The following is a 12,462-nucleotide window of genomic DNA, read 5'->3' as shown; positions in this document are numbered from 1 at the left end:
TTTTGTTTTTAGAGACAGGGTTTCTTTACGTAGCTTTGGAGGAGCCTGTCCTGGTACTTGCTCTGTAAACCAGATTGGCCTTGAATTTGGAGATGCACTTGCCTCTGCCTCCCAGGTGCTGGGATTAAAGGCCTGTGCCATCACCGACCAGTTCCACCAAGGTTTTTTTTTTTTAAGTGTCTTGATTTTGTTTTCTTTGTTCTGTTACTATAAAAACTTCATGAAATGGCTACTACCAAGAATCATGGAGTTTGGAGTAACGGAAATCTGTCTTTCAAACCATGGTCACTGATGTTTGGCTCCAGGACAAACTATCTCTTCTGCTTTTTGAGGCACGAGCTGTTTTTGCATTAGGAGGTTTTGGTAATTGAATGTGGAGCCCCAAGGATGATCCACTTTCGTTGGAGGGGTCACTGGACTGGTGTCAGGATGGCCACTTGTTTGTGCCAACTGTCTAGAACTGACTCCACACCTGAATGCTGGTGAGTTCTTTCCCTTGGTTTGGTTTATTCTGAGCTGGTTGTAAGGATCCTATTTGTCTAGCTATTATATTATTTTTATACTTTGCTTAGAGAGCGTTTTGTTTGTTTTAAGTCATCCCTTTTGTTTGGTCTCTGACTGTTCAGCTTGCTTTTTGATTTGTTTGCTTTCAGGACATTTGGTTCGTTCATTTGCTTCTCCTGCCACTCCTCCCATGTCTAATTCAAGGAAGGAGGAAATGTTTGGAGAAAAGCTGCTGTTTGACTCTCCAGCTGGCTTCATGTTTGATATTGTGTTAGTTTAACTTAAATGTATTTGAAAAATGAGGAAATCTAAAGACAAACTTAGATTTATGCTTCTCTTCATGAAAAACATTTGATCCGGGCCGGGCGATGGTGGCGCATGCCTTTAATCCCAGCATTGGGGAGGCAGCGGCAGGCGGATCTCTGTGAGTTTGAGGCCAGGCTGGTCTACAGAGCGAGTTCCAGGACAGCTAGGGCTGTTACACATAGAAACCCTGTCTCAAACAACCAAAAAAAAAAACTTAGAAAGTACATACTGGTGAGTGTCTTTAATACCCCACTAGGGAGGCAGAGGCTGATCTCTGAGTTTGGGGCCAGTGTGGTCACAGAGACCAACCTGCCTCTACCTCCCAAGTCCTGGGATTAAAGGTGTGCGCCACCATAGCCCAGTTTGGGGTGGGTCTTATGTGTAGCCTTTGATGGGTGAGTTTTCCCCTTCAGGCCGTGTTTTCTATTGCCCCAATGAAGAGAGAGGGGCTTCTCTTTAACAGTTATAGATGCTTTTTTCACAATTTAAAACCCATTCACCCAATTTTCCTAGCCTAGCTTCACATTTTTCTTACTGTTGTGCTCCACTTGCTGCTGCTTCTCCCTGTCTTCCTGGGTGAACAGTAAGCAGTAACCATGACACAGAGCAAACACTATTCTGTCTTGACGTTTCCTCCACCACGTGAATTAGTCTCTTACTTTTGCCGTCAGCCTTCTTGTGTTCTCAAGACCTGGGTGGAATGCAGCCCAAGCCTTAGCTGGAATCAGATAGGATGAGCCTATCCCAGTTCCTCCTAGTCCTTGTTCCCACCTGAAGCCTCACAAACAGGTCTTACGTCCTTGTTCCTCTCACTACTTGTGTTTTCCAGATTTCCACCAAGATCCCCCTTTAACTCTGTTTACCGTATCCAAGGTCTTTTCTCCAAGAGGTTGGAATCCCAACCTCTTCTCCAGTCCTCTTACAAACCAGTTGTCGGCTGGGCAGTGGTGGCCTTTAAACACAGCACTTGGGAGGCAGAGGCAGGTGGATTGGATCTCTGTGAGGCCAATCTGGTCTACAAGCTACAGAGAAAAAAAAAAGCAGTTGTCAAGGTCTAGGAACTGCATGGTCAGGTTGATAATCTTGCCTCCTCCACTCTAGGTACCAATTTGTGTTAGTTACTTGTCTTGTTGTAATCATTATCCTGACAGTTTGATTTGATTCACAATTCTTCTGTAGGATGGGAAGATTGTGGTGGCAGAAGTTTGAGGCAGAGTCTCAGAGTTCAAGGCCAGCCAGGACTAAGTAACTAGACGCCACCACACCCATCCCAGGTCCCACCTTAAGGAACGGTGTGACCCACACTTAGGGTGGGTCTTCTCTCCTCAGTTAACCTCATCTAGATTCTCTGTTCTACAGGCGCAGAGGCTTGTCTCCCTTAGATCTCCTAGATTCTTATCAAGTTACCAGTCAATATTAACCATTGCAAATGGGAATGAAATCCTACCAACAAGCTTCACCTTTGGTACTTTTCCTTTTTCTAGGCCTTTATTATACCTGGAAGGTATAAAGACACCAACCTTTGTCTTTGTTTCCCTAAAAATACTGCCCAGGGCTGGAGATATGGCTCAGCAGTTAAGGTCACTTGCTGTCTTCCCAGCATTCACAATGTTCCTTACAACCAACTGTAACTCCAGTTCCAGGGATCAGATGCCCTCTTCTGTCCTCTGTGGGCACCAGGCAGGCATGTGCTATAAAACATACAACCAGGCAAAACACTCATACACATAAAATAGTGAGACCATTTCTCAAAATAAATTTAAGGTCAAAATTCATTATTCCAGTATAAAACTGGTTCCTGGTTCTCTATTTACAGCAAGATACTTTTTTAAAATTATTAATTTATTCTTAGTAACATTTACAGAAAAATGATTTAGAGAACAAGATTTTCACGTTTTATTTTATCCTTTAAAGAACCACTTGAGGGCTGAAGAGATGGCTCAGAGGTTAAGAGCACTGACTGCTCGTCCAAAGGTCCTGAGTTCAATTCCCGGCAACCACATGGTGGCTCACAACCATCTATAATGGGGTCTGGTGCCCTCTTCTGGCCTGCAGGTATACACACAGACAGAATATTGTATACATAATAAATATTTAAAAAAAGAACCACTTGAAATCTCATTAGATTTTATCCAAATGCTGTTTGCATATTTCCCCAAGTGCAGAAGCCTTCATTTGTGCAATAGCCATTGCCTTAGGAATAGGGGAAATTCTCTAAAAAATGGGACATTCATGCTAACTTACATAATAATTATAAAACTTACTTCAATAGACAAATATTTAAATCTATGTATTAAAACTGACTGACTGCACCAAATTCTCATTGTGCCTCTTCTTTGATCCGTACATCTGTAGTTAATTTATAGACAATTAACACTGTCCAAATTTGCTAAAACTTTTAGCTTCCTTTGCCTGAGACATTCTCATTTATTCTTCAAAATCTGAGATCTATTTTTTGGCAAACATTTGTTATTGCCTTATTCATATAGTACTGGGTACCCTCTAAAAAATAAAATCAAATCTGTGCCATCATTCTCTATTGATATGAGCCAGATACTGCTACAGGGAACTTTTTTTTTTTAGTTTTTCGAGACAGGGTTTCTCTGTAGCTTTGGAGCAAGTCCTGGAACTAGCTCTTGTAGACCAGGCTGGCCTCGAACTCACAGAGATCTGCCTGCCTCTGCCTCCCGAGTGCTGGGATTAAAGGCGTGCGCCACCACCGCCCGGTTTACAGGGAACTTTTAAACATAACTGAAATTTCAGAATTACTTACCGAAGTTCCAGGAAAAGAACAAGGAGAATGACTTCATCAATTAAAAAAAAAAGCAAAAAGGATAACACATTAAAGACTTCCTTTAACCTTTGTAAAGGGATTCCTTCAGAAACTTTTGTTTTTTTTTAATATTTATTTATTTATTATGTCTACAACATTCTCTCTACATGTACGCCTGTAGGCCAGGAGAGGGCACTAGACCTCATTACAGATGGTTGTGAGCCACCATGTGGTTGCCGGGAATTGAACTCAGGACCTTTGGAAGAGCAGGCAATGCTCTTAACCGCTGAGCCATCTCTCCAGCCCAAACTTTTATTTGTTTGTTCTTTGTTTTTATTTTATGAGGCAGGGTTTCTCTGTGTAACAGCTATGGTGGTCCTTGAACTTGCTCTTGTAGACCAGGCTGACCCTGGCTCACAGAGATTCGCCTGCCTCTGCCTCCTGAGTGATGGGATTAAAGGAGTGTGCCACCAATGGCGGATCTCTGTGAGTTCGAGACCAGCCTGGTCTACAAGAGCTAGTTCCAGAACAGGCTCCAAAAACCACAGAGAAATCCTGTCTCGAAAAAACAAAAACAAACAAGCAAACAAAAACAGATTTATTTATTAACTATGTATACAGTGTTCTGTCTGCATGTATTCTGCAGGCCAGAAGAGGGCACTAGATTTCATGGATGGTTGCGAGCCATTGTGTGGTGGCTGGGAATTGAACTTAGGACCTCTGGAAGAGCAGTCAGTGCTCTTAACCTCTGATCCATCTCCCCAGCTCCATTGTTTGTTATATTTTATAACTTATGAGCCTGTCTTTTAAAAAATATTTATTTAATTGTGTGTATGTATGTGTGTGTGTGTGTGTCTGTATGTGCCTGAGTGTATGTATGTGCCACTATGCGTGTGCAGTGCACACAGTGGCTAGAAAAGTTTGTTAGCTCCTCTGGAACTGGAGGTATAGAGGGTTATGAGTCACCATGTGGGTGCTGGGAATCAAATCTGGGCTCACTAGAAGAGCAGCCAGTACTCTTAACCATAGAGCTATCTCTCTACCGTAAGCACCTGTGTTTCTTGGTGAATATTTAAGGTTCACTATAGTAAAATTACTTGGTATTTTAAAAATTAAATAAGTCATATTTTGCTGATAAAAAGTGAATGGACTAACCAGAACCTGGAAACAACCTAAATGCCCCTCAATCGAAGAATAGATAAGAAAAAATGTGGTATATTTACACATTGGAGTACTACATAGCAGAAAAAAATAATGACAGCTTGAATTTTGGAGGAAAATGGATGGAGCTAGAAAGCATTATTTTGAGTGAGGTAACCCAGACACAGAAAGACAATTATCACATGTTCTAGCTCATAGGTAGTTTCTAAACATAAAACAAAGAAAGCCAACCTACAAACCACAATCCCAGAGAACTTAGACAACAATGAGGACACTAAGAGAGACTTACATAGATCTAATCTACATGGGAAGTAGAAAGCAGAAAAAGACAAGATCTCCTGAGTAAACTGGGAGCATGGGGACCTTGTGTGAAGGTTGAAGGGGGAAGGGGAGAGGCAGGGAGGGGAGCAGAGAAAAATGTAGAGCTCAATAAATATCAATAAAAAACAAAAACAAAAAAAGTGAATGGACAAGAAGAGTGGTGGTGGCGCATGCCTTTAATCCCAACACTCAGGATGCAGAAGCAGGCAGATCTCTGTGAGTGTGAGGTCAACCTGAGTTCTCAGGACAGGCAGTGTTAAGCAGAGAAACCCTGTCTCTTCTAAAAACAAAAGAAGTGAATGAACAATATTAAAATGTGACTTCTAGGGGCTGGAGAGATGGCTCAGAGGTTAAGAGCACTGACTGCTCTTCCACAGGTCCTGAGTTCAATTCCCAGCAACCACATGGTGGCTTACAGCCATCTATAATGAGACCTGGCGCCCCCTTCTGGCTTGCAGGCACACGTGGAAGGATTGCTATACACATAATAGAATAAATAAATAGATATTTAAAATGTGACTTCTATTGAACTCTACTATAAAATATGAAAGATTTGATTATGTAAATAAAATTTTAAAAATTAAAAATATTGCCGGGCGGTGGTGCCTCACGCCTTTAATCCCAGCACTTGGGAGGCAGAGGCAGGCGGATCTCTGTGAGTTCGAGGCCAGCCTGGTCTACAAGAGCTAGTTCCAGGACAGGAACCAAAAGCTACGGAGAGGGCTGGAGAGATGGCTCAGAGGTTAAGAGCATTGCCTGCCTTTCCAAAGGTCCTGAGTTCAATTCCCAGCAACCACATGGTGGCTCACAACCATCTGTAATGAGGTCTGGTGCCCTCTTCTGGCCTGGAGACATACGCACAGACAGAATATTGTATACATAATAAATAAATAAATATTTAAAAAAAACAAAAAACAAACAAACAAAAAAAAACAAAAGCTACGGAGAAACCCTGTCTCGAAAAATCAAAAAAAAAAATTAAAAATATTTAATTATGCAGGCTGGAGTGTTGGCTCAGTAGTTAAGAGCAGTGGCTGCTCTTCCAGAGGACTTAGATTCATTCCCAGCAACTACATGGCAGCTCACAATAGTCTGTAACTACAGTTTCAGGAGGTCTAACACCTTCACATAGACATATATTCAGGCAAAACATGAATTACATGAAATAAAATAAATATTAAAAAGTGTTTAGTTATGTTTACAAAATCTGTGGAATCCTGATTTCTCAGAAGTCTGACCTCATAATTTTTTGTTTGTTTTTTTCGAGACACAGTTTCTCTGTAGTTTGGTGCCTGTCCTGGAAGTAGCTCTTATTGACCAGGCTAGCCTTGAACTCATAGAGATCCTCCTGCCTCTGCCTCTGGAGTACTGGAATTAAAGGCATGTGCCACTACCGCCCGGCTCATAATATTTTTGTACATGCAATAATCTCCCCCAACTCCTATACAATTTTGTTAAATGAGAATTTGAGTTACTATTATATTATTATCCAATTTAATCTGTAATGTGAATTTTCTACTTACTTCCCTAACCTAAAGTTTGCTCCAATACCAAGACAACTGGGTAGATTTGTTACCCACAAACAAAAGATTATTAATTTAGGTATTAAGGCCAAGCTCTCCTAAATTAGAACTAACAGTTTTTTTCTCTTTATTTATTGGGTGTTTTGAGACAGGTTTTCTCCGTGTAGTCCTGGTTGTACCCAACTTGCTCTGTAGACCAGGCTGGCCTTGAACCACTTGGAGATCTGCCTGCCTCTTCCTCCGAGTGCTGGGATTAAAGATGTGTGCCACCACTATCCAGCAAATTCACCACTCTTTATGAGGTTATATTTATAAATAAAATTGACTTTAAAAATCCACTAAAATTAGAAGATAATACTTTAAATTTTTCTAAACATTCAGTGAAATATTTCAGAGTGAAAATCACTGTAGACACAAGAGGAAAAAAAAGTGGATCTGCCTGGTTTTCTCTGTGTGTCTCTGTTGCATTTACTTCTTTGGGACATATTGAATTCTTTTTTGTTTTTTTGTTTTTTGTTTTTTGTTTTTCTTTGGTTTTTGAGACAGGATTTCTCTGTGTAACAGCCCTGACTGTCCTGGAACTCACTCTATAGATCAGACTGGCATTGAACTCACAGAGATCCAACTGCCTCTGCCTTCTGGGATTAAAGGCATCTGCCACCACCTCCTAGCTCATACTACATTCTTGATTATTGTTTTAAAATATTTTATTTTCATTTTTTAAAAAATATTTATTTATTTATTTATTATGTATACAATATTCTGTCTGTGTGTATGTCTACAGGCCAGAAGAGGGCACCAGACCTCATTATAGATGGTTGTGAGCCACCATGTGGTTGCTGGGAATTGAACTCAGGACCTTTGGAAGAGCAGGCAATGCTCTTAACCACTGAGCCATCTCTCCAGCCCTTTATTTTCATTTTTTATATTGATGTTTTGCCTGCATGTATGTAAGTGCTCTCCGTTTGTCAGTCAGAAAAGGGTACTGGCCGGGCAGTGGTGGCGCACGCCTGTAATCCCAGCACTCGGGAGGCAGAGGCAGGCGGATCTCTGTGAGTTGGAGACCAGCCTGGTCTACAGAGCTAGTTCCAGGACAGGCTCCAAAAAACCACAGAGAAACCTTGTCTCGAAAAAACCAAAAAAAAAAAAAAAAAAAAAAAAAAAAGAAAAGGGTACTGGATCGGTCATACTGCAGTACAAGCAGTTGTGATACACCATGTGGGTGCTGGGAGCTAAACATGGGTCCTCTGTGAGAGCAGTAAGTGCCCCAACCTCTGAGCCATCGACCAGTCTTGTTCTGGATTATTTCAATTGTAGGTATAAATCAAACTTGGATCATTATAACTAATAGATGTGACTTGATTTTATTCAGGTGGTTTTTTGTCATTGTTGTGTCCTTACTAGTTACTCTAGTTACCTTACTAGTTACTTCTCTCTCCTGAACCCTGGCTTTCTTGCTTAGTCATCCTCATCTGTTATCAGATTCTAGAGACAAACACCTCACAGTGTGGGACATCACACATTAGACCTCCACACATACAAAGGTGTGATGCTTGGCCAACAGGGGGAGCTTTGAACTGAAGTTCCCCCCACAAAAGATCTGCATCTCAAAATACTATATGTGTATGTGTGGGGGTGGGGGGGTGGGCAAGAGATGGCTCAGCAGTTAAGAGTCCTGGGTTCAATTCCCAGTAACCACATGGTGCCTCACAACAATCTATAACAGGATCTGATGTCGTCTTCTGGTTTGCAGATATATATGCAGAGTACTCATCTATGAAATATAAATAAATAATTAAAAATTAACAAAACTATTTTACAAGCGAGATTGATTAAAACTTCCACAATTAGGGAGAACTGGGATGTTACCAGTTGGAAGACAAATTATCTTGGGCTATTTTTAGCCACCAGAAGTCTATGTATTGCTCATCTCTGTTTGTGAGGTTTTTTTTTTAATATTTATTTATTATGTATACAGTATACAATATTCTGTCTGTGTGTATGTCTGCAGACCAGAAGAGGGCAGCAGACCTCATTACAGATGGTTGTGAGCCACCATGTGGTTGCCGGGAATTGAACTCATGACCTTTGGAAGAGCAGGCAATGCTCTTAACCACTGAGCCATCTCTCCAGCCCTGCACATCTCTGTTTGTGACCTAACATCTTCATATTAGTTAAGTCTTTAGGGGATTCATAAACAGATCAGTAACTTCCACCAACCGAAAAGCTAAGAATTGGCCAGAAGAGGACATGTACGGCCCATAGCAGATACGTTCTTGCTTTTCTTTCACCAACCTACTCGCTGTTTCCACCAGTGTGTGTGTAAGTGTTCTTGTGTATGCACATAGGTGTAAGCATGTGAGTGTATGCTTGTGTCTGGAGGCTAAAGGTTGATGTCTGTCATGGAACCTTGAGCACACCATTTCAGTAAGACTAGCTGGTCATCCTGCTACAGAGATCCTGCCTCTTATGCATCCCTAGCAGTAGTATTACAGGCACACATAAATATGTATGGCTTAGGGGCTGGAGAGATGGCTCAGCGGTTAAGAGCATTGCCTGCTCTTCCAAAGGTCCTGAGTTCAATTCCCAGCAACCACATGGTGGCTCACAACCATCTGTAATGGTGCCCTCTTCTGGCCTTCAGGCATACACACAGAAAGAATATTGCATAAATATATAACCAAAGTAAGATCTTTTTTTTTTTTTTTTTTTTTTTGGTTTTTCGAGACAGGGTTTCTCTGTGGTTTTGAAGCCTGTCCTGGAACTAGCTCTTGTAGACCAGGCTGGTTTCGAACTCACAGAGATCCGCCTGCCTCTGCCTCCCAAGCAAAGTAAGATCTTAAAAAAAAATATGTATGGCTTAAAAATACCCCCCCCCAAAAAAAAAGGTGCTTTGACTTCTTGACGATAGACTAACCGGTAAGTTGATATAAATCCTTTCCTCCCTAAGTTGTGCGTGGACATGGTGTTTATTACAGTAACTACAACATGTGCCAAGCATTTAATTTATCAATCTAGCCATCAATCACCCCAGCCCCCTCCGTTAAGTTTGTTCTCTTGGTATAAAGATTTCAGTAAACTATTTCCAAGTTGGAATTTGTGATAATAAATCTATGTTCCTAAGCCATGACCACTCATATTTGGCTCTAGAATAAACTCTTATTCTCTTCGAGGTGATAATTGTATTTTTGTGTCAACAGACTTAAAATTAGAGTTCTATCTTCACTGAACGGAAAATAGCTTTACCTGACTTGAAGTATAATGGTACGCTTCCCGAGAACTTCAATGAAATACACAGTCAGATGAAGGAAATCAAGCCATAAATACAATTGCGTAATTTATTGTAGTTAGAGACAGGTAGAGGCTTGGAGGGAGGCAGCAATAATGTTGTTTAAATCCTGTAGTTCAGAAGTCACTCCAATATAAAATACCCCTTCATTAACGAGTGTCTTTTGCTAAGCTTATATGGGCTAATTTAGATTGTGAAGCTATGGTTTTGGGAAAAAAATAATCCTCATGCAGCCGCAACTGGTTGCGAGATGGACTACCAGTCCCATCATGCAACGCTCTCAATTCGCGACGTCGTAGAGGAGGCGGCTAGAGCAGCCACAGTGTATTCTGAGTCTTGTAGTTTCTGGCCGCGCGGTTGACCGGGTTGGTTCACGTGGTGAGTCTGTCTGCAGCTCCGTACCGCTGCTGAGCGAGACCCTTTTGCGTGCCGGCGTCAGAAGGGGTGGCTGACACCTCCAGAGCCGCTCGCAGGTGGGGCGGAGTCAACGTGAGGCTCCGCGACGTTTTTACGACAGCGGCTGCCGTGTTCGGCGCCCGCCTGCCCGCCCTCCTCCTCTCTCGAAGGGAGCTACCGGCTGTTGTGTGGCGTTGCTGGTCTGTCGGGGCTGATGGCAGCCTGAGTGTGCGTGAGCGCGTGTGGGAGAAGGTGAGGCGCGGACGCGCGTGGGCGACGAGCAGAGCCAGCCGTGGCCGCCCCGCGCCCGCAGCAGCACGCGCGGCCAACCGCGCGCGAGCCGGCGCCCCGGGAGCGCGGGGACAAGGGCGGACGCCGCTCCCCGCCCCCAGCGCGTCCCTCGGCTGTCGCGCGCCCGCGGGGACCGCCCGGCTCTCCCCTGGATGTCCCCGACGCCCGCGCGGGGCCTCCTGCCGTCGCCGCGTGAGGCGGGCTGGTGCTGCGGCCGGCGAGTGTAGCTCGGGGGCTGCGGCTGCCGCTGCCGCGCGGCCCGATCTCTCCGCTGCCCTCGGCCCCCCACCCCAGCACCCCGGCCTCGGAGGCTGTGACAATGGACTATGACTTTAAAGTGAAGCTGAGCAGCGAACGGGAGCGGGTCGAGGACCTGTTTGAATACGAGGGCTGCAAAGTTGGTCGAGGCACTTACGGGCACGTCTACAAGGCGAAGAGGAAAGATGGGTGAGTATGGGTGTCGCGGGTGTCCCCGAGGCTGAGAGGCAGGTGGCCGGCCGTGGTCCCCACTACCTCTGCTTCTGTCCCGGCCAGTCTGCTTTGGGGAGGAAGTGGTGTCCGTCCCAGGAATCTAAACCCACAAGAAACCCTGCGTTCGAGAGGGAGAAGGACCGTGTGTCTCATGGGCAGTGTACCTTTTTTAGTGAATTTCAGCACAGTACAGTTTTGTTTTAGTCGTTATAAAATACATGCTTTTCTTTGGTCGATTTATCGCGGTAACCTTTTGGGGACTAACTCACCCGCCTCTGGAATGACATCCATCCGTCTGGAAGAGAAGCAGAGATCTTTTTTTTTTCCCTTATCAATTGTGAACAGTGGATGACCAAATTTGGATTTGATTGTTGGGGGGGGGGGGTGCGAAGAGGAGTGAATGTCTGGAGAGTTCCATGGAGGATCATCTGCAATGTAAATTCAGCAGTTGCTCTTCAGGTATCATTAGCTGTGAGTTTTTATATAGAACAATGGGGATTTGGTGCAGAGTGGATGGTTGTGGGGGGGAAAAAACAAGTGACAGATAGGGGCTGTGTTGTGCAAGTTCTTTAACCAGAATTTATCAGCTGTCAGTGAACTTTAAGTAATCTTTTAGCTCTAGATAGTCTCCCCTAGAAACAAGAAAAAAAACCTATGACTGGTAATGCTCTCAATTTTGCTTCTTAACAGTGAATTGAGGCCCTCAGTTTTTCTTTGTCAGTAAATGACTGCATTGTAATATTAACAAAAGGAAAAGTAATTCTTAGTTGGGGAGAAAATGTTTATTAATTTCCCATCTTTCTCTTGTACACGTAGGTATTATCTCTGTTGCCTTTGACACTAGGAAATTATTGGAACAGATTGCTGTAGCTTATTTTTTTTGGATTTATTAGAAACGGCTTTCCTTGAGCATCCCTTGTTTGGCTAGTTGCTAGTTCGCTGTTTAGAGACGACGTTTTCCTATTCATGGAGTGCATAGTCAGAACCGCATTAGCACTACGAAGTGACACCGTTAAAGCTGCCGCGTTCTTTTCGATGGAGCTTATTTATAAATACTTCAGTAATCTGGGTAATGGAGAAGGAAGTGTCTGCTTATTAAACTCTTAGATTTATCAAACCGTCTTATAATGTATTTCAGTGCTTTTGTGCAGCAGTGAAACCATGCAGATATAGGCAGGGGTGGAAAACTTAATGCTCTGGGTGCCATGTGGCTTTACATGTACTTTTTAGCAGAATTGATAAAGCAGTGAGTGACATCCAGAGCCCTTGTTGATTCTTGTCTAGCTAGATTTGTTTGTCAGCATTTTACTAAAGAATTATATTTAAAGAAATCATCTGAATTTGCAGCATAATATTTTTCAAAAGGGTTAAAGCATCTTTCATTTCTCAGTATCACACAGTTTGGGACATGGTCATAAAATCTCCAC

The 12,462-nt window shown here is 43.1% G+C and overlaps 1 protein-coding gene across 5 annotated transcripts in view; it reads left to right on the top strand.

Annotated features, from left to right (window-relative positions):
• The first annotated feature begins 10,442 nt into the window (after positions 1–10,442).
• The window catches only part of Cdk8 (cyclin dependent kinase 8), a 65,626-nt gene continuing 63,606 nt past the window's right edge, over positions 10,443–12,462 (top strand). For 3 of the 5 annotated variants that reach the window (XM_041678212.1, XM_041678211.1, XM_041678209.1), the window contains exon 1: positions 10,445–11,011. In XM_041678212.1, the coding sequence (XP_041534146.1) occupies positions 10,884–11,011 (128 nt within the window). In that variant the 5' untranslated portion in view covers positions 10,445–10,883. Of the gene's footprint in view, positions 11,012–12,462 lie in introns of all 5 variants that reach the window. The other 2 variants (XM_041678210.1, XM_041678208.1) reach the window with 2 other exon arrangements.

The sequence above is a fragment of the Microtus oregoni genome, unplaced genomic scaffold (genome assembly GCF_018167655.1).
Source record: "Microtus oregoni isolate MIOR12 unplaced genomic scaffold, Mior012 000029F_ref0000214, whole genome shotgun sequence".
Lineage (NCBI taxonomy): Eukaryota > Metazoa > Chordata > Mammalia > Rodentia > Cricetidae > Microtus > Microtus oregoni.
Note: the sequence above shows the minus strand (reverse complement) of the source record. Positions and strands in the feature narration are given on the sequence as shown.